Source organism: Sus scrofa, chromosome 4 (genome assembly GCF_054392235.1).
Source record: "Sus scrofa isolate SSC_HxYL_T2T_F1_AM1 chromosome 4, Sscrofa_HxYL_maternal_Yorkshire_Landrace_v2.0, whole genome shotgun sequence".
NCBI lineage: Eukaryota > Metazoa > Chordata > Mammalia > Artiodactyla > Suidae > Sus > Sus scrofa.
In genome coordinates, this window is record NC_139386.1 from 1,212,407 (window position 1) to 1,239,626 (window position 27,220).

The 27,220-nt window shown below is 50.9% G+C and overlaps 1 protein-coding gene across 22 annotated transcripts in view; it reads left to right on the forward strand.

Annotated features, from left to right (window-relative positions):
• The window catches only part of TOP1MT (DNA topoisomerase I mitochondrial), a 54,995-nt gene that overhangs the window by 8,680 nt on the left and 19,095 nt on the right, over window positions 1-27,220 (forward strand). For 8 of the 22 annotated variants that reach the window (XR_014843205.1, XR_014843204.1, XM_085021409.1 and 5 more), the window contains exons 1-7: window positions 1,060-1,166; window positions 1,880-1,978; window positions 2,552-2,651; window positions 3,129-3,175; window positions 6,211-6,277; window positions 6,359-7,212; window positions 13,824-13,939. Coding sequence is in view for 17 of the 22 variants with exons in the window: in XM_085021409.1 (XP_084877535.1) it covers window positions 1,896-1,978; window positions 2,552-2,651; window positions 3,129-3,175; window positions 6,211-6,277; window positions 6,359-7,212; window positions 13,824-13,939 (1,267 nt within the window). In the remaining 5 variants the exon portion in view is untranslated. Of the gene's footprint in view, window positions 1-1,059; window positions 1,167-1,879; window positions 1,979-2,551; window positions 2,652-3,128; window positions 3,176-6,210; window positions 6,278-6,358; window positions 7,213-13,823; window positions 13,940-27,220 lie in introns of those variants that run through there. The other 14 variants (XM_085021412.1, XM_085021413.1, XM_085021418.1 and 11 more) reach the window with 9 other exon arrangements.

Genomic DNA, 27,220 nt, shown 5'->3' on the forward strand with positions numbered 1-27,220 from the left:
ACCTCGACATAGCTACCTCCGAAAGTATGTATCATCAGAAAATATGCATCATTTATTTACCAAGCAAAAAAGGGGCATAATTCAGTGGAACCAAAGCTTCCTTTTCCCTGAAAACCTGTTTCTATTTTCCACGTATGACTAATTTTTAATCTCAGTGACTGAGCGGTAATGCCATTGTCGCTGATGCTGACAACGGGGTTTTTTAAGAAGCATATGATAGATGTCGCCTTCATGGTATCCTTTTTTGGTTATCGTTCCTCTGGCGTTCGGAATAAAATGAGTTCGGCTTCCGTGGGGCTTGAGCAAATCCAGGCGCAATTGTAGATGAGATGCCATCTTTATGCAAAGCCGCCGCATCACATGCTCAGCTGGCAGTGTGTGAGGCCGTCGACGCGACAGAAGGCTTCCGACTGGCCATTACTCACCAAAGCAGGAAAACAGCTATTTACCTAACGTCCATTTGTTAAGAAGGCAGGCAAACGGCGTCTTTAATAACCTCAAACAAACGCACCAAATTGTAAAACGGGGAGCATGTTTTAACCATCGCCACCGTTCCCCCCAAAAGTGTGCTTTTAGGCCGTTTAACTGTGATGGGGCTTTAGGGTCAGAGGACAACCCCCCCCCCCAACTCCTCCTGTTCCACCTCCCACGATCCTCAGCGGCCATCTGCACTGCCGGCCCTCATTGCACCAGGCAATGGGTGTCCTGCGAGGCTCCCTTCCTCGAGACCGTCCTGCCCATCGAGGCCCATTCGTGGCTTTAAATGCAACGGCAGCCTGTTGTTACCGTCCCTAACCTGGCACTGCCCCCAGGGCCTGCACCTTCACATCCATGCCCCACGGGGCCGTCTCACAGCCCCACACGCAGGTGCATGCACGAGCTCACACCCCTGGGAGACTCGGCCGGGGCTGCCCCCTCACTGGCCCCGCCCCTCCCGCGGAGGCCCCGCCCCGCCCCCTGCCGACTGGGCACGTCCCCACCCCGCCCCTCACCTCCCCTTGAGGCTCCCCCCACGCACTTGCACCGCCTGCCTTCCCAGCGGCCCCCGCGCGGCGTCGAGGTGCGGCACGTGGGGGCGACGCTGCGCACGCGCGGACCTCATTGCGGGGCGGTGGGCTCGTGGCGTCGTTGCGGTCGCGGTGGGTCCGAACCGCGAAGAGCTGCAGGTGGGACGGCCTGAGGGCGCACCCCCCTACTTCCCTGCAGGAGCGGCGGTGGCCCGCAGGGGCCTCCTGCTTCCACCCTGCGCCTGACCGACGCTCCCAGGAGCATTTCCGCTGGGTTCCCTGGGCTCCAGTCCTTGCCTGGGGCCGCTCTGGAGTCCACCTTAGGGGCTCGGTTGTCCGCCTGAGCCCTGATCCGCCTGCCTTTTCCTATCGCCTGCCTCCTCGTGCTCATCTTGTAACACCTCGAGTTTTCAGCTTTTTTTTCCCCCTTTTCTGTTTGGCGGATGCATCTGAAGTCATGAAGACTCACTCAGCCAGAATTGGCAAATGGGCTATTTTCAGTGAAGTTTATGCTTGCATTTCAGATGGTTAATTGTGATATTTAAAAATTTCAAGATGACATATAAAGCACAGGAGAATGTTCCTAGAGAGACTAATTCTGTAATGGTGGGTCAGGAATGATTGGCATGTCCTGGCGCAGCGGCTCTGTGGAGACTTCGCCAGCAGTGTGCCTTTGCTTTGCTCTTGGTTGTGGGTTGATGAGGTCGCTGTTGCTGTTTGGGAAGTAGACTCAGCCAGTGGGACCACCAGCCACGAGTAAGACAAGAGGGGGACTGTCCCAGCCACGTGGGCCCAGGATAACCTCCTGGAGGACTGACCTGCTGCCTCCTTGGTCTCCTCTGTGATGGTCTCAGCTCTGTGTTTTCTTATAGTTGAAGACACACAATTATGGATACAGAAGAGGTGATGGGAGACGGTCACACGTCCGATTTGAAGCTGTTCTCGGTGAAGGATAAGCTTGTCCCCACAAGGTAAATGAACACTTCTGGAGAGAAGTGGCCTTTGCTGGGCAAATGGTGCTTTTATTTTTTTTTTAGGGCCACACCCACGGTATATGGAAGTTCCCAGGCTAAGGGGTGAATCGGAGCCGCAGCCGCCAGCCTACACCACAGCCACAGCAAGGCCACATCTGAGCTGTGTCTGCGACCTACACCACAGCTCATGGCAACGCCACATCCTTAACCCACTGAGAGGCCGGGGATTGAATCTGTGCCCTCATGGGTACTAGTTGGATTTGTTACTGCTGAGCCACGTTGGGAACTTCCCTAATTGTGATTTTTAAATTACTGAGCTGCCTCACCTCTTGAAATGGCCGAGTCTAAGGACCCTGTCCCCCCCCTGGTGGAAGACGGGATGGGCACAGTGTGTGCACAGACACGGCCCAGGGGGCTGCGGGCAAGGAGTCTGGTGTCCGGCGGGGAGGGGGAGGGGCTGTCCTGTCACTTTTCTGTGCTGTTTGTGTTTCTTCCAGTGAGACCTCATTTCAATGTTGGCTTCGCATTTCCTCCCTTGGGACTCACATTAAAATATTTCTTTCATTAAAGGAAGAGGGAGAATCCTGACCAGATGAAAGTAAAAAACCCAAAGAAACGGAACGTGAAGGGGCCAGACCAGAAAAGTCAGGAAGGGCGTGGGAAAGGGCAGGTTTGACTCTTTCCTTTACGTTCAGCTTCCAGTTTTAAACTTAAGCGTCTTCCGTAGGTTTGTTTGCATCGTTTTTACGGGTTTCTTGGTTTCCACGTCATTTGGATGGTTTGTAAAATTCACCCTTTGTGTTCACTCAGAGGACGTTTATTTCCAGCCTCGGGAGGTGCGCTGCGCCCGGGTGGTGCTCGGGCCTTGGAATCAGTCCTGGGAGGGGGTGGGTGGTGCACAGCTCGAATCCTTTGACCCGGGGCCACCTCCCTCTTGCTGGGTTTTAAGGACCAGGCGGCCCCCCGCTCAGGGTGTCACGGTGGCCTGGACTGGTGCTGGTCCCTTCCTGAGGGTCACATTGGTCTTCGCAGGGGCCACACGCAGGACACATTGGTGATGGTCTTTTTAGTGTCTTCACAGGCGTTTTAACCACTTGCTGCAACACGGCCATAATCCTCAGTAACACTGTTTTCTCATGACCCGTAGCAGCGTCTGAAAGAAGAAAGCACGTTTTTTGTTTCAAAAGATACCAGGTACGGTTGGTTCTGTGTCTCTTTCTTCTCCACGGGAGGCGAGGCGGACGTGGTGATGCTGGGGCGGCGGGAGGGGCAGTGACGTCACCTCTGTCCTGGTCCGGCCTCGGCTGTGGAACCGGGACCCGAGTTCCCTGTTCTCCTCCAGTCTCTGCCCTCACTCAGGCAGAAGCTAAGGATCCGGTAGAACGTAGGACGAGGGGTAACGTGAGCTGCTGCCCTGCAGGAAATCAATCCCTGGACCTTCTGTGCCAGCCGGGGTGTAGGCTGCTGTCCTGAGGCCCAGCCCCTCAGCTGCGCTCGCTCCTCTTTTTTTGTGTGGTTTTTATTTTAAATGAAGGATCTCGTCGGCAGGAATTGTAAACTAGGTGACAATCAGTGTAAGCCCATCATTTTCGAAGGAGAGCGTGCATGTCACCTAAACGGCCTCAGCCTGCAGCTCTGGCTGCTTCCTTTAGGCGCTGGTCTGTTTTCCACCCCTTCCTTGTGTCAGATGATAGGGTAAATCACTCCCTTTGTCCAGTAGAACAACAACAACAAAAAAAAGCTGATGGAAAAAGCATGGTAGGTTTTGCTTTTGGAAACTTTGGTGCTGGAAACACACACCCGGCTCGATGACAGGATTTGCGTATCAGTTTGCCGTGAACGGAACCCAAGCTTTAGGATCAGGTGTTTGGGGACTTCCCGGGTGGCGCAGTGGGTGCAGGAGCCCTCGTTGTCACTGCAGCAGCTTGAGTTGCTGCTGTGGCATGAGTTCTGTGCCAGGCCCGGGAACTGCCCCATGCCAGGGGTGCAGCCAAAAAAAAAAAAGAAAGCAAAAACCGAAATCAGAGTCATGTAGTTGGAGCCCTGTTCTAAATAGTAGTTGCAGCCTGGGATGGAGCCTGGGGCTGTGGAGTACAGGAGTGGCTTAATGTCACATTTCCTCGCAGTCCTGTCGCATGGAGTTTATTGGTTTCTGGTGACCTGCTATCGGGGGAGCGGCGCCCCTCCCTTTAACTTCCGCCATTTGCGGCCTCCCTGGCTCCCCCTGGTGGCCGTGCTCTGGGCAGGCACCTGGGACGCAGGCACCTGGGGACACAGGCCCACGTGCGTCCCAGTGCAGGCTGTTTCGGGAAAGGTCACAGTGCTAGAGTGGCCGAGATGTTTCAGAACTGCTTGGACGCACAGAAGTGTGTGGCCCAGGCCTGGCTCACAGGTCACAGCGTGCGGCCCCTGTGCTGGGACATGGAGGCAGGATTTCTCCTGGGCCCGAAGTTCTTTCCCGGCTCTTCTTTATCTTTCACGGGACATGTCAGAAATTTGGGGGAACTTTCCTTTGTGTTTGTTTTCATTGTAGTCACGTTCACACGATGTAGAAGTCATCATTTTCAGGCGTGCAGTTTGGTGGCACTAGGTGCGTGCGCCGTCTTGCACAGCCGTCACTGCGAATTGCAGAGTGTTTTCGTCACCCCAGAGGAAACATCCGTGCCCCTCTCTTCCCTCTTCCCGAGGCCTTGATAACTCTTTTTTGGTGTGTTTTAGGGTCGCACCTGCGGCATATGGACACTCCCAGGTTAGGGGTCCAATCAGCTGCAGCTGTCGGCCTGCACCACAGCCACAGCAGCGCCAGATCCGAGCCACGTCTGTGACCTGCACTGCAGCTCACGGCGGTGCTGGATCCTTAGCCCGCGGGGTGAGTCCAGGGATCGAACCCTCTTCCTCGTGGATCCTAGTCGGGTTCGTCACTGCTGCGCCTCACTGGGAGCAGCCCCTAGACAACTTCTAATCAGCTCTTTATTTTTACGGATTTGCCTGTTTGGGGTGTTTCAAACGTGGGTCGTGTTCTTGGCCTCTCGTGCCTGGCTTCCTTCACCTGGCATCCTGTTGCGATTCGCCCACGTTGCTGCATGGGTATCAGCACTTCATTCCTTTTTTGGGTTTTACTCTGAACGGTCCTCTTTGTGCTTATCTGCTCATCGGCTGGTGGTCGTCTTGGGTTGTGAACGGTGCCGCTGTGGGCACTGAGGCACAGTGTCCGTGTGGACAGTGTGAGTAGAGTTGCTGGGCTGTGGCGACTCTGTCTGCCTCGCCTAGGGGCCGCCACCCTGTCCCCAGGGCGGGGGGCTGGTTTTGTCCCCCCGCCCCATCAGCCCTCGTTCTGGCCCATCTGGTTGGCTGTGGCCATCCCAGTGGCTGTGGAGACCCTGGCGGTCAGTCAGCTGGCGCTGGCCCTGCCTTGTCCTCACGACCTGGTGCCTGGCCCTCCGCAGGGCCTGTCTGTGCAGGTGTTTGGGTGACGGCCCGGGGCCCCCCCCGGCCATTCCCACCTGGGCCTGTCATGTCTGGTCTTTCTGTTTCGTTTGTGTCTGCATATGGCTTCTTACACTTACTTCTTCTTAAGGGCTAGTTCGCAAAGATCATTTTCTAAATTGCTGGTCCCTGGCAGTTGTGTAGACGGGGGCAGGGGCAGACTCGGTGGGTGATGTGGCTGGCTGCACGGCCCAGCAGGTCTCCTGCCGCAGGAGACGGGCTGGTGGTGCTTTTGCACCTCCAGCAGCCCGTTAGTGTCAGGCTGGAGTCTCGATCATCAGCCCCCTGCCCACAGAGGTCACACAAATAGGGACACGCTACTCCTGTTTACCACGTATATTGGGAACAACAGAAGAAGGGCCATTAAAAGACTGGAGACTTTGGGGAGTTCCCGTCATGGCGCAGCGGAAACGAATCTGAGTAGGAACCATGAGGCTGTGGCTTCCATTCCTGGCCTCACTCAGTGGGTTAAGGATCGGGCATTTCCGTGAGCTGTGGTGTAGGTTGTAGATGCGGCTTGGATCTGGTGTTGCTCTGGCTGTGGTGTAGGCTGGCGGCTACAGCTCCGATTGGACCCCAAGCCTGGGCGAGGCCCTAGAAAAGGCAAAAGACCAAAAAAATAAAAAAAGACTGGAGACTTTGTAGTCGACGCTGTGGGTTATTTTGAATCTTTCGCTCTCTTTTCAAAATGGTCGGCTAAGTGAGCAGCTGATGATGTATTTATGTCGAGTTTTGTGTCCTAGATCTGCACAGAGCGCCCAGCCACTGAAGGCACATAACCATGAAAAACCATCCAAGAAAAAAGGCCAGGTAAGCTCCTTCGGGTGGGTTCTCAGGACCGACTTTGTCGGCACTCCGAGGCCACGAGGAGGCCCTGGAGACGAGAGGAAGGTGGCCCTTGGTGTTCTCCAGGGGTCCTCTGAGGACGGGGCGTTGCAGGCTGTGCCCAGCGGGCAAGACGGCGAGAAGGCCCTGAGGCCGGGCACCCTGGGAGAGGGAGACAAGGAGCCCACAGACGCAAGCCAGGGCAGCGACCGGCTGAAAGGGAAGCGCAAACAGACCAAAAATAGAGGGAAAAAGTGCGCAGAGGAGAAGCAGGAAGGGCGTGAGGAGAAAGGTGCAGGGAGCCGGTGCAGGGCGTTGGGGCCGCGGGAGGGCAGTGGGGACTGGAGGGGGGCTGCCGGGAGGGGCCTCGGGCTGGGAGCCAGCGGGGAGGCGGCACAGGCAGGCGACAGGGACACGGGAGCTGAGGGCTCCAAGGAGGACACGCAAGTGGCAGGAGAAGCGGCCACAGCGGGGAAGGCCGGGGACACGGAGAAGGCAGGAGGGTCGGCTGGGAGGACGCCGCTCCAAGGTGAGGGCGAGGAGGGCAGAGGCCCCTCGGCTGTCGTGGAAGCTAAGCCAGAAGGCGGTGCGGAATTCATTGCGGGTGGCAAGTGCTCCTCAGAGACTGTGGTGTCCAGAAAAGACAAAAAAAGGAGGAAGGGCAACGCAGCGGGGGCAGGAGCTCCAGAAGCAAAGGAACTGAGCGGAGGGGATGGAGCGCGGGGGAGAGAGGCCGCGAGGCCTGGCCGCGGTGCGCCCAGGAAGGACGTGCAGCAGCGGCAGGAGGGACGTCGATGTGGCCCGGAGACGGGCAGAGGCGTAGAGGAGCTGGTCGGTGCGACATCCGGAGGAAAAGTCAGGAAAAGGAACCGCGAGGCCAGCGAAGGGCCGGAGACCGAGGGAGAAGGCACGTGGAAATGGTAGGACCTGCGCCCCCACCCAGGCCCCGCCCCTCACCAGGCCCCGCCCCGGCCCCGCCTCCGAAGCAAGGCTCCGCCCCCGCAGCCCAGGCCCGCCCCCGCCCGTGGCCTGTCTCCACCCCCAGGGGCCTGCCCGCCTCCGCAGGCCCCCGGGGCGGGGGCGGGGGCGGGGGCGGGGTGGGGGGGGGAGGCGGTCTGCGCGCTGGCCTCTGCCGCCGGCCTTGTAGGCCTGTTGGGGTTTCGTGGAGGGAGGCTGGGGAGGGCTCTCGTGCAGGGGCAGCCCAAACGTAGCGTGTTGGGAGGTCCTGTCGAGGCTCAGGGGGAGCCAACCTGACTAGTATCCGTGGGGACGTGGGTTTGATCCCTGGCCTCCCTCGGTGAGTTAAGGATCTGGCATTGCCGTCAGCTGGGGTGTAGGTCGCAGATGTGGCTTGGATCTGGCGTGGCTGTGGTGTAGGCCAGCAGCTGCAGCTCTGCTCCAATTGGATCCCTAGCCTGGGAACCTCCATATGCCTCAGGTGCAGCCCTAAAAAGAGAAAAAGACAGGAAGAGAAAAAAAAAGCAACAAGACAAAAAGAAAGGTAGGTTTTAGGGGCCGCCAGTGCCGGCCGCTGTGATGAAGCGCCTGCTCTGCGTCTGCATCGCCTTTGCCTGGTCCTGGATGAGGCAGGTGCTGTTACCTCCACATTTCCTTGAGGAAACCAGGGCACAGAGACGTTAAGTAACTTGCCTGTGGTCACACAGCTCCTGACGTTGGACGCCGTGGTCTTAGCCATTACCCATGCGCTCTCCCACACGCAGCCGCACGAGGCTGTGACAACCCGAGATGTGATATCCCAGTGAGGACGTGCTCTGGGTGTAAACTGCACACTGATTTCAATTAGGAGCAAAAGGGTGTGTGAGCTTACTCACCGATGTTTTATATTGATTTGCGCGTTGTCATTATTTTAGATGTTTTGGTTGAGATTAAGTATATTTAAGAAATCAAATTCACCTGTTTTGGTTTCTAAACAGTTTAAAATCCGCATCTGGCACGGGTCGCCTTGCTGGGCAGTGCTGGCCCTGCCTTGTGAAGGGGTGTGATGGACACACAACTGGGCACTGGCCTGGGGTCACAGTGGTCTTTGTTGACGTCCGCTCCACGTTCAGCAGTAGCGTGATTCTAGGGAAGGTGGTTTTCTGAGCCTTGCTTCTCTCGTGTGTGAAAAGGGGTTATTTGTGCCTCCTCCTGAATTGCCACGTGCCAGGGGATGTGTGATGCCATATGAAATGGCTGGATGTGGCATGGTCCCTCGTTGTGGGTTTGATTTGCATTTCCCTGTTGGCTAAGGATGCACCCTGTGTGCTTATTGGCTATTTGTGTATCTTCTTTGGAGAAATGTCTGTTCGGTTGCTTTGCCTTTTTTTTTTTTTTTTTTTTTTTTTTTGGTCTTTTTAGGGCTGCACCCTTGACATATGGAGGTTCCCAGGCTAGGGGTTGAATAGCAGCTACAGCCGCCGGCCTACACCACAGCCACAGCCACGCCAGATCCGAGCCTCGTTTACAACCTACACCACAGCTCACAGCAATGCCAGGTCCTTAACCTGAGCGAGGCCAGGGATCGAACCCTCAACCTCATGGTTCCTAGTCGGATTCCTTTCCACTGCGCCATGACAGGAACTCCTGCCTGTTTTTTTAAGTTAGGTTATTTGTTTTCTTATTGTTAAAGTGTAAGAGTTCTTTCTGAGCAGTAGACTCATGTATAATTTGCAAGTATTTTTTCTCTTTCTGTATATTGTCTACCGTCTTTTCTTTTTTTCTTTTTAATACTTTTTAGGGCCACACCCATGGCATACGGAGGTTCCCAGGCTAGGGGGTCTAATTGGAGCTATAGCCACCAGCCTACACCACAGCAACGCAGGATCCGAGCTGTGTCTGCAACCTACACCACAGCTGACGGCAATGCCAGATCCTTAACCCACTGAGCAAGGCCAGGGATCGAACCCACAACCTCATGGATGGTAGCCGGGTTCGTTCACCATTGAGCCATGACGGGAACTCCTGTTTGCTTGTCCTTTTGGTGTCATGTGTAAAGACCAGAGTTTAATCCACAGTCATGAAAAGTCATACCTGTTTTTTTTTCGGGTTTTATGGTTTTGGCTTTAGCTCTTTAACCCATTTTAAGTCAACTTTGTGGTTGTCTCACTTTTTCTTTGCGTGTGGATAGTCCAGCACCACCGGTTGAAACGACCCCTTTCCGTACTGAATCGTCTTCCTTCCTTGGGGAAGGTCAGTGGCCATAGATGTGTGAGCTGATTTCTGGACTCTGAGTCGTCCTCCGTTGATCTGTGTTTTATCCTTATGCTAACACTGTGCTGTCTTTTCTGGGGCCTTGTCTGAGGCATGTGGAAGTTTCCAGGCCAGGGATCGAACCCATGCCATGGCAGCAACTCAAGCTGCTGCAGTGACAACACCAGATCCTTAACCCACTGTGCTAGAGCAGACCTCCTACTAGTAAGTTTTTTTTGTTTGTTTGTTTGCACCTGCAGCACATGGGAGTTCCTGGGCCAGGAGTGAAGTCGAGTTGTCGCTGCGACCCGTGCCGCAGCCGGAACTCCTGTGAGTCCTCAAGGTGGAGCGTGGAAATGCGCTTCGCTCCTTTCTTCCAGGAGTGGCTCTGCTCTTCTGGGTATTTTGTCTTTACGTGTGAACTCTAGGATTGTTTGCTAATTTCTGCCAAGAAGCCAGTCTTTCCAGAGGGGCTGGCTTTTCTCTGTGGATGGCTTCGGGGAGTGTTGCCTTCTTGGCAAAGTGAAGTCTTCCAATCCATGAATGTGGGGTGATTGCCATTTATTGAGATCTTCTGTAACTTTTTTTTTTTTTTTCTTTCCTGCTTTTTTAGAGTTGCCCCCATGGCATATGGAGGTTCCCAGGCTAGGGGTCAAATCAGAGCTACAGCTGCTGGCCTACACGCCAGCCACAGCCACTCAGGATTGGAGCCGCATCTGCGACCTACACTGCAGCTCACGGCAGCGCTGGATCCTTAACCCACTGAGCAAGGCCAGGGATAGAATCTGTGTCCTCATGGTTACTGGTCAGGTTCATTTCCACTGAGCCACGATGGGAACTCCCTGGTTTTTCTTTTTTATCATGAGAGGGGGTTGGTTTGTTTTGTCAGGTGTTTCTTCTGCATCTGTTTAGAGATGGGATGGTTTTTGTTCTGCCACATTCCTGTTCACTGAATTTGAGCAGAGTCTGAATATGAAAACAGAGTGGGGAGTTCCCGTCGTGGCTCAGTGGGTAACGAATCCGACTAGGAACCATGAGGTTGCAGGTTCGATCCCTGGCCTTACTCAGTGAGTTAAGGATTCGGCGTTGCTGTGAGCTGTGGAGTGGGTCGCAGACACAGCTCGGATCTCGTGTTGCTGTGGCTCTGGTGTAGGCCGGCAGATTAGACTCCTAGTCTGGGAACCTCCATATGCCGTGGAAGCAGCCCTAAAAAAGGCAAAAAGGCCAAAAGAAAAAACAGTGGGCTTTGGATTCTGATGGAGGAACCGGCTGGCAGCTCAGGCCCAGGTGTACTTGCTGACTTTAGTAGGATGAGAAGAGAGCGAATGCAGGGCCTCGAAGCTCACGTGGCAGCAGGTGGGCCTCACAGAGCGTTGGCCTGCTGTGTGCTCTGTGGGTGGAGGCTGACAGGTGTCGTGTGTCCTCTTCCCACAGTCCCCGAGCCCTGTCCTACGAGTCAGGGGAGCTGGGCACCTGCCCAGGGTTGACAAGAGGTGGAGCTTGGCCCGCTGCTGCCTCTGGGCTCCTGGAAGCAGCCCCTCCTGACCAGGCCCTCCCTGGAGGGCTTGCGGTGGTCTGTGCTGCCCAGGGCAGAGCTGGGAGGTCAGACTGGGGTTGGGGGGGGGGCAGCTGAGTGCGGGAAGGAGGGTTCAGCTGCACAGGGTGAGCTGGCCTTTGCACACTGGCCCTTACATGCTGGCCTGTGGTGCAGAGGGCCTGCTGGTAGTGTGAGCTTCCTCTGCCACATCTGGCCTGGTGTGCAGGACGAATGTGTGATTACAGAGACCTAGTCTGTGCCTTCGGGGCCTGGGGCCTGGACTTGGCGTGGCCAGTCAGGCAAGTGTGCCAGGCAGGGCCCTTTGCACCCGGGGGCGGGGCCGGCTTTGGCTCCTGGGGCCTGGAGAGCCTGGTGCACACGACAGCCCCGGGGCCCCAGCCACTTCAGACAGTCCTCGGGCTGAGGGTGTGGTGGCTCAGGGCTGATACGTCCGGCCCCTCCCAGGCACCGGACAGAGGGAGTGTGGGGCCCAGCGGGGCGCAGTGCAGGCTGCTCTTTGGTTTCTCCAAAGGTGGTTTCTTTTTTTATTTTTAAGCTTTTTTTTTGGTTCTGTTGCTTACATAGCTGTGTGGGGCCTTTCTGGTGGTGTTGGGTGCTGGTTTATTTTGAACTGGATGGCGTGCTCCCTGCTGGAGTCTCAGTTCCCGCCTGTTCCCAGGAGCTGTGGTTCATTCATTCTCATCCCGGGCAGGATCCAGGCGTCCAGTCTCCCCGTAGTGGCCACTGTGCCCCCAGCTGAGGCCTGCTTCTGCTCCCAGGGCTCCCACGCTCCTTCCTGGGGGATGAGGGCAGAGGCCCCAAGTCTTGTGGGAAGTGAGCTGTCGGGGGTAGCGGCGGCGGGGAGGACGGTGGTCCCTGGCATGAAATGCCACGTTTCCAAAGAGCTGCGTGCCCCGGGGGTTCCTGCTGTGGCGCTGACGTCATTAGCAGCGTGCTTATGGGCTGTGCTTTCCTGTGGTCTGGCCGGCTCGCTCCTGTGACCCAGGTACAGACAGTACCTCCGCTTTATCATCACGAGCCAGAAACTTGCCAGTGGAAACCTTCTGTCTGCCTCTGGGGGTCTGGGGCCTGCTGTGGGGCGGGGGGGACAGGAGCGTAGGGAGGTAGGGAGGTGTCAGGCCTGCATGTGGAGCTGGGCCGCCCACTCACTGTGCTGGGTTGCAGTGGCCCCTGGGCTGGTACGCCTGGTACATGGCTTCCAGAAAGAGCAGCAGATTGTGGTTGCACAGGATTGGAAGTAGGTTGGAGCACGACCTCCCTTTGAAAGCGAGCTTGCTTCTCACAGCAGCCTTGGTACCGGGGTCTGCCCTGGTGAGCCCCACGGCCCCGGCCCTACTCGGGTCCTGGCCAGGGAGTTGCTGGACTTTGACCTCAGTGTCCTCATGTGAGGTAGGGACAGTGGTAGAATCTGCTGGTGGCTTTGGCGGCGAGGACCTTGGCATGCTGCCCAGCACGTGGCCGTGCTTGTTCAGTCCTGGGAGCCACACTTGGCTACGTTCCGGAATCTGAAACCGACGTGTCTTCCGTTGCTAAATGCTTGTCCGTTGTAAAACGTTGTCCTAGTTTCTGTTCTCACTGGCACGAATGGGGTGTCCTGGCAGGACGGCCAGCCTAGATCTCCTGGGCTAGGGCAGCAGGATAAGGCCCGGAACTCCGAGGACGTGGCCTCCGATTCAGCCGGGTCCCGCCCCACCGTTACCCCTCGCCTCTGTGCACCGTGGTTCCGCCCAGCATGTTCTTAAACTGCGCCGTGTCTTCCCGGTCACGGGCTCCACCCAAGCTCATCTCCTCTGCTCCGGTTCCCGGGTTCCCACGTTGCTAGCTGGGCCTTGTCACCAATCTGTCTCGCTTGCCCCTCCCCGTCTCCAGCCCTTCAGAGACTCTTCTGAGTCCACCGGGCTGCCTGAGCTCAGGGCTGAGCGTGAGGCTCCTGGCTGCACCTGGCGCCGCGTCTGCGCCGGGCGGGCTGCCTGCCTCTTGGCGCTGGTGCCGACGGCAGGGCCTGGCCGGGGCAGACTCCGAGGCCCCCACTCTGCCAGGCCGAGGCCGTTACTGTCCTGGGGCCTTTGCACTGCTCTTCCTCCTGCCGGGAGTTGCTTTCCTCCCCGCCCTGTAGCTCCAGCCCAGCTGGCAGAGGGCCCTGCCGAATCCAGCAGCAGCCACCCCCACCCCCCTTCCGCCTAAGCCAAAGCAAGTTTCTGTCTGAATTCATCTTATCTCCTGGGGAAAGGGCCTGCTGGACCTGGCAGGCCCTGGCCCAGAGCAGGCCCTCGGTAGAGCTCCAGGGCCGGGGAGGTAGGTAGCAAGGTCTCATGGAGGCAGGCCCTGTGTGGTGGCTGCTGGCGCGCCTCGCAGGTGGAAGGTCTGGGGCGGGTGGGGGCGGGGGTCTTGGCCGGGCTCCCAGGGACGCGTTGGGTGGTACGAGACCCACTGCCAACAGCAGACCCTCCCTAGCGTCCTCGAGGCTCACACGTCTGGGCCGCCTCTCCGCCGGAATATCTGCTCGGTCCCTGTGCCCTGGGGGCTCGTGGTCCTGCTGCCCCCTCTCCCCTGCCTCCTGCTCAACCCCGCACTGGGCGCCAGCCAGGCCTTTGTGGAGCAAAAACGGTCCCGAGAGCGCACGGCGGTGGCTCCCAGGGCGCGCTCTGGGGCAGCCCTGAAGGAGCCCCTCCAGGCCGCGGAGGTGGGGCTGCTGGGCTCGAGGCCCGAGCGGGGGGCTGACCCGCTGGGAGGCGGGGCCGCGGGCCGGGGGCGTGGGCGTCGGAACTGCTGGGCCTCCCGCAGGTGGGAAGAGGAGAGGAGCCCCCGCGGCGTGAGGTGGACGCAGCTGGAGCACAGAGGCCCGTGCTTCGCGCCCCCGTACGAGCCCCTTCCGGATGGAGTCCGCTTCTACTACGACGGTGAGGACTGCCCGGGGCCCCCCGCGACCGCGGGCCGAGCACCCCCCGGCCTGCTGCTCCGGCGGCGGTGGGGCTGCCCCTGGGGTCAGGGCCGGCCTGGGCCCTGGGAGACGCTCGCGCTTCGCCCAGAGCCGGGCCGGGCCCCTTCCAAGTCAGCAGTTGAGAGGCCGCCTGAGGGATCAGCAACTGAGGTCCCCAGCCCCGCTGCGGCCGCCCAGGGCTGCTCCTGCCAGGCGGGCGGGGGGTGGGCGCGGCCGTGTGTCCTTGAGCTGGCCCAGCTGGCTTCTGCCGCCGCCGCCTTCCCGCTGTGCCCCCGGGCCTGCAGCCGGACCACCCTCTGGGTGAGGCCTGGGCCCTGGGGGTTGGGAGCAGGCTGCCCGCGGGCTCCCGGGCGTGCGGCTGCTTAGAAGCTGAGCGAGTTTCCGCCCCGCCCGGCCTCTGCTGCGGGTTTGACCGGGCCCCGGTTTTCCGCCGTCCCGAGGGCTGTCCCAGCCGTCCCAGCGCGCTGCCCGGGATGCTCGGCCGGCGCCCGCACGGCTCGCCGTTTCCTTGCCGTGGCCGCGCCCTCGACGGCGGTTTCGGTTGAGCACCTTTTTCTTCGGCTGGACTGAAATCCATGCCTGGCGGCGCTCAGAGCCCGTCCCCGGTGCCCCGGAGCCCGCTCTGCTGGGCGGGAAGGGATGGGGCGCGCCCGGCCTTGGGGGGCAGTGCGTCTCCGGCGGGAGCCCAGCCCCTCCGCCTTGGCTGCTCCTGTGGTCCCCTGGCCTCAGAAGCTGGTTAGGGCAAGAACTGCGCTGTTTCATCCTGGCTTTTTCCTTGTTGTCAAACGAATGCGTCTATGTTCCCCAGCGTTTTGTTAGGAAAATTTTCGAGCACACAACGCCGCTGGGAGAAGTCCCTGTGGCTCCCGCCTCCTGGCCGCGGGCCTGTAGGCTGCTTGGCGGGGACACCTGAGCGTCTCCACCCCAGTTCCTCGAGCAACCGCCACAGTAGTTGGGCGAATGGGAAGGTGTTTAAAAGGTTGCAGCTGCTACAGTTACTCACATTTTTCTGCTTTGAGGCCTGCAGGTGTTGTTGAGCTGCAAATGTCGGTGTAATGGTGGCAGCCTCCTTTGATGAAGGGTAATTGACTGTAGGTGTGTGGGTTTATCTTTGGCTCTGTTGACCCATATATGTGTTTTTGTGCCAATAGCACACTTTAGAATTTTTTTTGGTCAATTTTATTTGTGTTTGCACAGGTTGTGTGTGTGTGTACACACAAACTACTTGCACTAAAGAGTGTAATCTTTTAGTCATCAGAGTTGCTGTCAGTAATCTGTGGGCAAAGCAGGGCTCATCCAGAGCCCTGTGAGTTCCCCGTTTCACCTAATGGGTCTTTAACTGGAGGGGAGTGTGGCTGATTGTGTAGCTCCGTGTAGCGGAGAGGCTGGGCTGAGTGTTGGATGCTTAGCGTTTTCATCAGCCTGGGAGACTTGAATACCTCTTTTTGTGTATCTGCGCCTTAGATTCCTCACCTGGAAAAGGAACGCATTAGTTAAGATTTTCTTGTAGAGCTTGCAAGTTTAGAACTGCCGACCTTTTAGAAGTCAAGAATCTTTTTTTTAATTTGCTTTTTAGGGCTTTACCCACGACATATGGAAGTTCCCAGGCTAGGGGTCGAATTGGAGCCACAGCTGCCAGGCACAGCTGCCAGGCACAGCCACAGCAGACCTGCGCTGCGTCTCTGACCCACACCACAGCTCACAGCAACACCAGATGCTTATTAACCCTCTGAGCAAGGCCAGGGATCGAACCTGCATTCTCATGGATACTAGTTGGATTCATTTCCACTGAGCCACAGCAGGAACTCCGGAGGTCAAGAATCTTGCCACATTGTTTTTATTACTGTAGCTTTGTAGCATTGTCTGAAGTCTGGGAAAGTTATACCTCCAGCTTTGTCCTTTTTCCTCAGGATTCATTTAGCATTCTGGGTTTTCCATGCTTCTATATCCATTAAAAAAAAATTTTTTTTTTTGTCTTTTTAGGGCGGTACCCATAACATATGGAGGTTCCCAGGGTAGTGGTCTAATCAGAACTGTAGCTGCCAGCCTACACCACAGCCACAGCAATGGGGGATCCGAGCCGCGTCAGCAACTTACACCACAGCTCACAGCAATGCCAGACCCTTAACCCACTGAGCAAGGCCAGGGATCGAACCCTCAACCTCATGATTCCTAGTAGGATTTGTTAACCACTGCACCATGACGGGAACTCTGCAACATAGTCTTTTAAAATTTTTTTTATTACTTAATGACTTTGATTACATCTATAGGTGTACAACAGTCATCGCAACCAAAATTTTATGTCTATCCCAAACCCTCAGTTCATCCTCCCCCCCAAACTGTCTCCTTTGGAAGCCATGAGTTTTTCAAAGTCTGTGAGTCAGTTTCTGTTCTGCAGAGAAGTTCATTCCGTCCTCTTTTCAGGTTCCACCTGTCAGTGAAAGCCTTTGATGTTGGTGTCTCACTGTCTGACTGACTCCACTTAGCAAGATAATCTCTGGGTCCATCCGTGTTGCTGCAAATGCCACACTTTCGTTCCTTTTTATGGCTGAGTCACATTCCATGGTGTGTATGGACCACCTCTTCTGGGTCCACTCCTCTGTCGATGGGCACTGAGGTGGCTTCCATGTCTGGGCCATTGCAAATAGTGCTGCAGTGAACATCGGAGTGCGTGTGTCTTTGCGAGTCGTGGTTTTCTCTGGGTAGATGCCCAGGAGTGGGACTGCTGGATTGAATGGCCGTTCTGTTTTGAGTTTTCGGAGGCATCTCCATACTGTTTCCCACAGTGGTTGCACCAATTTACAGTCCCCCCAGCAGTGTCCTGGGGTTCCCTTTTCTCCACACCCTCTGCAGCACTTACTGGTCGGAGACTTGTGGATGATGGCCGTTCTGGCTGGTGTAAGGTGGTACCTCAGCGTGGTTTTGATGTGCATTTCTCTGAGAATGAGTGACGTGGAAGATCTTTTCATGGGTTTCTCGGCCACCTTATGTCTTCTTTGGAGAAGTGCCTGTTTAGATCTTCTGCCCATTTTTGGATGGGGTCGTTTGCTTTTTTTGGTATGGAGCTGCAGAAGGTGTTTATAAATTTTGGAGATTAATCCCTGGTCAGTTGGTTCATTTGCAAAGATTTTCTCCCATTCTGTGGGTTGTCTTTTCATTTTGTTTAGGGTTTCCTTTGCTGTGCAGAAACGTTTAAGTTTGATTAGGTCCCATTTGTTTATTTTTGTTTTGACTGTCATTACTTGAAGAGGCGGATCTGAGAAGATGTTGCTGTGGTTTATGTGGAGAGGGTTTGGCCTGTGTTTTCCTCTAGGGGTTTTATAGTGTCTGGTCTTAGGTCTAGGTCTTTAATCCATTTTTGAGTTTATTTGTGTGTATGTGGTGTTAGGGAGTGGTTTTTTTTTTTTTTTTTTTGGTCTTTTCTAGGGCCGCACCCGTGGTATATGGAGATTCCCAGGCTAGGGGTCTAATCAGAGCTGTAGCTGCTGGCCTACACCAGAGGCACAGCAACACTGGACCCAAACTACATCTGCGACCTACACCACAGCTCATGGCAACGCCAGATCCTTAGCCCAATGAGCGAGGCCAGGGATCAAACCCTCAACCTCATAGTTCCTAGTCGGATTCGTTAACCGCTGAGCCACGGTGGGATCTCCTAGGGAGTTATAATTGCATCCTTTTCCATGTGGCTGTCCCGTTTTCCCAGCACCACTTATTGAACAGATGGTCTTTTCTCCATTGTATATTCTTGCCTCCTTTGTCATAGATGAGTTGGCTGTAGGTGTGAGGTTTAATTCTGGGCTTTCTATCCTGTTCCACTGGTCTATATGTCTGTCTTTGTGCCAGTACCGTACGGTTTTGATGACTGTTGCTTTGTAGTATAGTCTGAAGTCAGAGAGCCTGATTCTTCCTGCTCCATTTTTCTTTTTCAGGATGTCTCTGGCTATTCTGGGTCTTTTGTGCTTCCAAACAATCTTTAAAATATTTTGTTTGAGTTCTGTGAAAAATGTCCTTGGTAATTTGATAGGGATTTCATTGAATCTGTAGGCTGCCTTGGGTAGTATAGTCATTTTGATAATATTGACTCTTCCAGTCCAAGAGCATGGTATGTCTTTCCATCGCTTTGTGTCATCTTGGATTTCTTTCATCAGTGTCTTACAGTTTTCAGAGTACAGGTCTTTTGTCTCTTTAGGTAGGTTTACTCCTAGATATTTGATTCTTTTGGATGTGATGGTAAACGGGATTGCTTCCCTGATTTCTCTGTCTCATCTTTCATTGTTAGTGTATAGAAATGCCATCTATTTCTGTGTATTAATTTTGTATCCTGCAACTTGGCCAAATTCATGGATGAGCTCTAACAGTTTTCTGGTAGCGTCTTTAGGATTCTCTAGGTATAGTATCATGTCATCTGCAAATAGGGATAGTTTTACTTCTTCCTTTCCAATTTGGATTCCTTTTATTTCTTTTACTTCTCTGATTGCTGTGGCTAGGACTTTCAAAACTATGTTGAAGAGTAGTGGCGAGAGTGGACATCCTTGTCTTGTTCCTGATCTCAGCGGGAATTCCTTCAGCTTTTCACCATTGAGAATGATGTTCGCTGTGGGTTTGTCACATATGGCCTTTATGATGTTGAGGTAGGTTCCCACTATGCCCACTTTCGGAAGGGTTTTGATCAGACATGGGTGTTGGATTTTGTCAAAGGCTTTTTCTGTGTCTATTGAGAAGATCACATGGTTTTTATTCTTCGGTTTGTTCATGTGTGTAGCACACTGATTGATCTGTGGATATTGAAGAACCCTTGCATCCCTGGGATAAATCCCACTTGATCATGATGTACAATCCTTTTCATGTAGTGTTGGATGCTAGTATTTTGTTGAGGATTTTTGCATCTATGTTCATCAGTGAAATTGGTCTGTAGTTTTCTTTTTTTGTGGTATCTTTGTCTGGTTGTGGTATGAGGGTGATGGTGGCCTCATAGAATGAGTTTGGGAGTATCCCTTCCTCTGCAGTTTTTTGAAATAGTTTCAGAAGGATGGGTATTAGCTCTTCTCTAAATGTTTGACAGAATTTGCCTGTGAAGCCATCTGGTCCTGGACTTTTGTTTGTTGGAAGTTTTGTTTTGTTTTGTTTTTGTCTTGTAGCCATTTCTTGGGCTGCTCCCACGGCATATGGAGGTTCCCAGGCTAGGGGTCGAATCGGAGCTGTAGCCACCAGCCTATGCCAGAGCCACAGCAATGCGGGATCCAAGCTGTGCCTGCAACCTACACCACAGCTCACGGCAACACTGGATCCTTAACCCACTGTGCAAGGCCAGGGATCAAACCGGCAACCTCATGGTTCCTAGTTGGATTTGTTAACCACTGAGCCACAGTGGGAACTCCTTTTGGAAGTTTTTTAATCGCAGTTGCAATTTCAGTTCTTGTGATTGGTCCATTCATCTTTTCTAGTTCATCTTGGTTTAGTCTCGGAAGATTGTACCTTTCTAAGAATTTGTCCATTTCTTCTAGGTTTTCCGTTTTATTGGCGTATAGTTGCATGTAGTAGTCTCTTATTATCTTTGTATTTCTGTGATGTCCGTTGTTACTTCTCCTTTTTCATTTCTAATTTTATTGATTTGAGTCTTGTCTCTTTTTGCTTGATAAGTCTGGCTGGGGGTTTATCAATTTTGTTGATCTTTTCAAAGAACTAGCTTTTCGTTTCATTGATCTTTTCTGTGGTTTTCTTCGTTTCTATTTCATTGATTTCTGCTCTGATCTTGATGATTTCTTTCCTTCTACTACCTTTAGGTCTTGTCTGTTCTTCTCGAGCTGCTTTAGATGTAAAGTTAGATTGTTTATTTGAGCTTTTTCTTGTTTCCTGAGGTGGGCTTGTATTGCTATAAACTTTCCTCTTAGAACGGCTTTTGCTGCATCCCACAGGTTTTGGAGTGTTGTGTCTTTGTTGTCATTTGCTTCTGGGTATTTTTTAATTTCCTCTTTGATATCTTCAGTTACCCATTGGTTGTTTAGTAGCATGTTGTTGAGTCTCCATGTGTTTGTGTTTTTTTGCAGTTTTTTTTTTTTTTGGTTGTTGATTTCTAGTAGTATAGTGTTGTGGTCAGAAAAGATGCTTGATATGTTTTCAGTTTTCTTAAAGGTACCGAGGTTGAATTTGTAGCCCAGGATGTGATCAATCTTGGAGAATGTTCCATGCGCACTTGAGAAGAATGTGTATTCTGTTGCTTTTGGATGGAATGTCCTATAAATATTCATTAAGTCAATCTGGTTTAATACTTCATTCAGGGCCTGTGTTTCCCGATTGATTTTCTGTCTGGATGATCTGTCCATTGCTGCAAGTGGGGTGTTAAAGTTCCCCACTGTAATTGTGTTATTGTCAATTTTTCCTTTTAAGGTTGTTAGCAGTTGCCTTATATATTGTGGTGAACCTATGTTGGGTGCGTAGATATTTAAAATTGTTATATCTTCTTATTGGATTAATCTTTTGATCATTATATAGTGACCTTCATTGTCCCTTAAAATATTCTTCATTTTGAAGTCTATTTTGTCTGTTATGAGTGTTGATACTCCAGCTTTCTTTTGATTCCTGTTCGCGTGGAATATTTTCTTCCATTCTCTCACTTTCAATTTGTATGTGTCCCTAGAAGTGAAGTGGGTCTCTTGAAGACAGCATATATATGGGTCTTGTTTTTGTATCCATTCAGCCAGCCTATGTCTTTTGGTTGGGGCAATTAGTCCATTAACATTTAAGGTAATTATTGATAGGTCTGTTCTTATTGCCATTTTATTAATTGCTTTGGATTTGTTTTTGTTGCTCTTTTTTCTTCCCTTCTCTTGTTCTCTCCTCTTCTGGTTTGATGATTATCTTTAGTGTTGTATTTGAGTTGATTTTTCTTATTTGTTTATCAATTGTAGATTTTTGGTTTGCATTTATTCTGAAGTTTTGATATGAGTGCATATATATATATATATGAGATTGTTTTAAGTTGTTGGTCTCTTAATTGCAAGTGCATCTCCAGTGTCCTGCATTTGTACCCTCCTCTTTTCATGATTTCTGATTTTGGTGGCATAATTGTGCATGGATGATTTCATATCTTTACTGTATATATACCTTTACTGGTGAGCCTTGTCATTTGTGGTATCTTTGTTTCCTGTTGCTGTCTTTTCTTTTCTGCCTAGAGAAGTTCTTTTAGTATTTGTTGTAAGGCTGGTTTAATGGTGCTGAATTCTCTTAGCTTTTGCTTATCTGTGAAGGTTTTTATTTCGCCTTCAAATCTGAATGAGAGCCTTGCTGGGTAAAGTAATCTTGGTTGGAGGTTTTTTCCTTTCATCACGTTAAGTATATCATGCCACTCCCTTCTGACCTGCAGAGTTTCTGCTGAAAAATCCTCTGATAACCTTAGCGGGGTTCCCTTGTATGTTATTTGTTTCTTTTCCCTGGCTGCTTCCAATATTTTTTCTTTGTCTTTCATTTTGGTCAGTTTGATTAATATGTGTCTCGGTGTATTCCTCCTTGGGTTTATTTTGTATGGTACTTGTTGTGCTTCCTGGATTTGAGTGAGTGGTACCTTTCCCATGTTAGGGAAGTTTTTGGCTGTTACCTCTTGGAATATTTTTTCCATCCCTTTCTCTCTCTCTCCTTCTGGCACCCCTATAATACGATGTTGGTGCATTTAACGTTGTCCCAGAGTTCTCTGAGACTCTCTTCATTTGTTTTCAATCTTTTTTCTGCATCCATAATTTCTACTAATATGTCTTCCACCTCGCTTATTCATTCGTCTGACTCCTGTATTCTGCTGTTAGCTGCTTTTAGTGAATTTTTTATTTCAGTTATTGTATTTTGCATCTCTTCTTGTTTAAGTTATATCTCTTTGGTCAGTATTTCCTGTAAGTTATCCATCTTTGCCTCCAGTTTATTTCCAATGTCTTGCATCATCTTCAGCATCAACAGTATACAGTCTTTTTTCCTGGGGACTGAGAATCTCCTCATCACTTAGCTGATTTTCTGGGTTTTTTTCTTTCTCCCTCATCTGAGTTATAGTTCTCTTTCTTTCCATTTTCTTAGGTTTTTGGCGTGGTGACCTTTTTACAGATAATAGAGTTGTAGCCTCTTTTACATCTGGTGTCTGCCCCCCTTGTGGCTGAAGTCAGTATGGGGGCTTGCTGTAGGCTTCCTGATGGGAGGGACTGATGCCTGCCCACTGGTAGGTGGAGCTTATTCTAATCCCTCTGGTGGATGGGGCTTTGTCTCTGGTTAGGATTAGAGGCGGCTGTGTGCCTGGGGGGACTTGAGGCAGCCTGTTTACTGATGGGTGGGGTTTAGGCAGCCTGTTTACTGATGGGTGGGGCTGTGATCCCACTTGGATTGTTGTTTGGCCTGGCTCTTCTCAGTGCCGATGTGTTGGGCCAGATTTTCCTAAAACGGCCACCTCCAGAGAAAGGCACGCTGCTGAATACTCCTGAGAGCTTTTCTTCCAATGTCCTTCCCCCACAACAAGCCCCATTCACCCCTGTTTTCCTAGGAGGTCCTCCAAGAACTGCAGTCAGGTTTGACCCAGATTCTGATGAAGACTTTGCTTTACCCTTTATCCTGGGACCCAGTGCACATGAAAGTCTGTGTGCACCTTTTAAGCATGGGGTCTCCGTTTCCGTCTCCTGGAGCTCCTTCACACAAGCCCCACTGGCCTTCAATGCCAGATGCTCCGAGGGCTCTTTCTCCCAGTGCCAGATCCCCCATACATGGGAGTTTGATGTGTGGCTCAGAACTCACTCCTATAGGTGAGTCTCTGTGAACCAGTTACTTTCCAGTCTGTGGGGCTTCCCACCCGGGAGGTACGGGGTTGCTTATATCACATAATCGCTCCTCCTACCTCTTGATACGGCCTCCTCTTTGTCTTTTGGAGTAGGACATCTTTTTGAAGGTTTCTGGTCCATTTGGTTGAAGATTGCTCAGCATGTAGTTGTAAATTTTGTTTTTAGGAGAGAAGTTGAGCTCCAGACCTTCTATTCTGCCATCTTAATCCCATCTGAGAGTGTTCTAATTTCATTCTTTTACATGTAGCTGTCCAGTTTTCCCAGTGATGTATTGAAGGGACTGTCTTCTGTCTTTTCTCCATTGTATATTCTCGCCTCCTTTGTAATAGATTAGTTTTGATTATAGGTGTGTAGGTTTAATTCTGGGCTTCCTACCTTGTTCCACTGATTTATATTTCTGGGTTTTTTTGTGCCAGTACCAAACAGTTTTGATGACTGTAGCTTTGTAGTATAGTCTGAAGACAGGGAGTCTGGTTCCTCCAGCTCCATTTTTCTTTTTCAGGATGTCTTTGGCTCTTCTGGGTCTTCTGTGCTTCCAAACTTTTAAATATTTTGTTTTAGTTCTGTGAAAAATGCCATTGGTAGTTTAATAAGGGACTGCATTGAATCTGTAGATTGCTTTGGGCAGTATAGCCATTTTGACAATATTGATATTCCAGTCCAAGAGCATGATCCATCAGTTTGTGTCATCTTTCATTTCTTTGATCAGCGTCTTAGAGTTTTCAGAGTACTTTTGTCTCTTTAGGTAGGTTTATTCCTAGGTGCTTTATTCTTTTTGATGAGATGGTAAATGGGATTGTTTCCCTAATTTTTCTTTCTGATCTTTCAGTCAATAAATGCAGTCAATTTCTTTGTATTATTATTATTATTATTTTGCTTTTTAGGGCTGCACCCATGGCATATATAAGTTCCCAGGCTAGAGGTCGAATCAGAGCTGGAGCTGCTGGCCTATGCCACAGCTACGACAATGTGGCATCCAAGCTGCATCTGCAACCCACACCCCAGCTTACAGCAACGTCGTATCCTTAACCCACTGAGTGAGGTCAGGGATTGAACCCACATCCTAATGGGTACTAGTTCAGTTCATTATGGCAGAGCCACAACAGGAACTCTGGTTTGCTAGTATTTTTGAGGATATTTGCATCTGTGTTTGTCAGTGATACTGGCCTGTAATTTCCTTTTTTTGTGCTATCTTTGTCTGGTTTTGGCATCTGGCTGATGGTTGCCTTATAGAATGAGTTTGGGAGTGTTCCTTCTGCTGCAAGATTTTGGAGTAGTTTCAGAAGGATAGGTATTACCTCTTCTCTAAGTTTTTGATAGAATTTGCCTGTGAGGCCATCTCCTGGATTTTTGTTTGTTGGAAACTTTTTAGTTACAGTTTCAGTTCTTGTGATTGGTTCATTCATAGTTTCTATTTCATCTTGGTTTAGTCTTGGAAGACTGTACTTTTCTAAAAATTTGTCCATTTCTTCTAGGTTTTCCGTTTTATTGGCATGTAGTTACTTGTGGTAGTCTCTTATGATCTTTTCTGCTTCTTTGGTGTCCCTTGTAACTTCTTTTTCATTTCTAATTTTATGGATTTGAGTCCTCTCTCTTTTTTTCTTGATGAGTCTGGATAAGGGGGTTTATCGATTTTGTTGATCTTTTCAAAGAACCAGCTTTTAGTTTCCTTGATCTTTCTCTGGTTTTCTTCGTTTCTATTTCATTTGTTCCCGCTCTGATCTTTATGATTTCTTTCCTTCTGCTAACTTTGGGTTTTGTGTGTTCTTCTTTCTCTAGTTTCTTTTCTTTTCTTTTTTTTTTTGTTGTTGTTGTTGCTATTTCTTGGGCCGCTCCCGCGGCATATGGAGGTTCCCAGGCTAGGGGTCGAATCGGAGCTGTAGCCACTGGCCTATGCCAGAGCCACAGCAACGCGGGATCCAAGCCGCGTCTGCGACCTACACCACAGCTCATGGCAACGCCGGATCGTTAACCCACTGAGCAAGGGCAGGGACCGAACCCGCAACCTCATGGTTCCTAGTCGGATTCGTTAACCACTGCGCCACAACAGGAACTCCTCTCTAGTTTCTTTAGGTGTAAAGTTTGATTGTTTATTTGAGCTTGTTCTTGTTTCCTGAGGTAGGCTTGTATTGCTATAAACTTCCCTCGTAGAACTGCATTTGCTGCATCCCGTAGGTTTTGGAGTGTCGTGTCTTTGTTGTCATTTGCTTCTAGGTATTTTTTAATTTCCTCTTTGATTTCTTCAGTGATCTGTTGGTTGTTTTAGTAGCATGTTGTTTAGTCTCCACCCATTTGTGTTTTTGCAGTTTTTTCTTGTTGATTTCCAGTCGTATAGTGTTGTGGTTGGAAAAGATGATTGATAAGACTTCAGTTTTCTGAAATTTACCAAGGCTTGGCTTGTGACCCAGAGTGAGGTCAATCCTAGAGAATGTTCCATGTGCACTTGAGAAGAATGTGCATTCTGCTGCTTTGGGATAAAATATTCTATAAATATTTGTTAAGTGCATCATTTAGGGCCTGTGTTTCCTTGTTGATTTTCTGTCTGGATGATCTGTCCATTGCTGCAAGTGGGGTGTTAAAAGTCCCCCACTATTACATTATTGTCAGTTTCTCCTCTTAAAGTTGTTAGCAGTTGCCTTATATGTTGAGGTGATCCTACCTTGGGGCACATGTTTACAATTGTTCTATCTTCTTCTTGGATTGATCCTTTGGTCATTATGTAGTGTCCTTATTTTCTCTTATAATATTCTTTAAGGTCTCTTTTGTCTGATGTGAGTATTGCTAGTCCATCTTTCTTTTGATTTCTGTTTGTGTGGAATATTTGCTTCCATCCTCTCACTTACAATTTGTACGTGTCCCTGGAAGTGAAGTGGGTCTCGTTGTTGTGTCCATTCACACAGGTCTTTTGGGTGAGGCATTTAGTACATCACATTGACGGTAGTTATTGATATGTCTGTTCTTACTGCCATTTTATTAGTTGTTTTGGATTTGTTTTTGTTCATCTTTTTTTCTTCCCTTCTTCTCCTGTTCTTTCGTGTTTTGTGTGTTTGTTTGATTTTTAGGGCCACATGTGCAGCATATGGATATTCCAAGGCTAGGGGTCAAATCAGAGCTGCAGCTGCCGGCCTGTGCCACAGCCACAGCAATACAGGATCTGAGCCAAGTCTGTAACCTACACTGCAGCTGATGGCCATGCTGGATCCTTACCCAGTGATCGAGGGCAGGGATCAAACCCCCATCCTCATGAATACTAGCCGGGTTTACTACTGCTGAGCCACACCGGGAACTCCCTCTCTTGTGGTTTGATGACTGTCTTTAGTGTTGTGGTTGGATTGCTTTTTCTTACTTGCGTGTGTATCATAAATTTTTGGTTTGCAGTTATCATGAAGTTTGGATATAGGAGTCTATATATATACAGGATTGTTTTAAGTTGTTGGTCTCTTAATTGCAGGTGCATCTCCAGTGTCCTGCATTTGTACCCTCCTCTTCTCGTGATTTCTGGTTTTGGTTGCATTTGTAATATTTTTGTTTCTAGTTGCTGTCTTTTCTTTTCCACCTAGAGAAGTTCCTTTGGTATTTGCTGTAAAGCTGATTTAGTGGTGCTCAGTTCTCTTAGCTTTTGCTTGTCTGTGAAGCTTTTGATTATTCCTTCAAGTCTGAATGCGAGCCTTGCTGGGAGAGTAATCTGGGTTGGAGGTGTTTTCCTCTTGTCTCTTGAAGTATATCCTGCCCCTCCCTTCTGGCCTGCGGAGTTTCTGCTGAAGAAACCCAGCCAGTAACCATATCGGGGTTCCCTTGTATATTCTTTGTCTCTTTTCCCTGGATGCTTTTGTTACTGTCTCCTTGTCTTTAATTTTGGTCAGTTTGAGTAATGTGTGTCTCTGGGTGTTCCTCCTTGGGTTTATTTTATACAGCCCTCGTTGTGCTTCCTGCATTTGAGTGAGGGGTTCCTTTCCCATGTGAGGGAAGCTTTCGGCCATTCTCTCTTCAGATGTTATCTCTGGCTCCTCTCGCTCTCTCTTCATTTTGGCACCCCTATAGTATGGATGTTGGCGCATTTAACATTGTCCCAGGGTCGTCTTAGACTGTCTTCATTTCTTTCCAATCTTTTTTTCTCTTTTCTGTTCCATGTCAGTGATTTCCACTGGTCTGTCCTCCACCTCGCTTATTCATTCTTCTGCCTCCTGTATTCTGCTGTTAGTTCCTTCTAGTGAATTTTTATTTCAGTTATTGTATTTTGCATCTCTGCTTGCTTAATCCTTAAACCTCTATTTCTTTGCTCAGTGTTTCTTGTAATTTATCAGCTTTTGCCTCCAGTTTATTTCCAAGATCTTGAATCATCTTTACTGTCATTAGTCTAAAGTCTTTTTCATGGAGGCTGATAATATCCAGATCACTTAGCTGTTTTTCTGGGTTTTTTATTTTTTTGC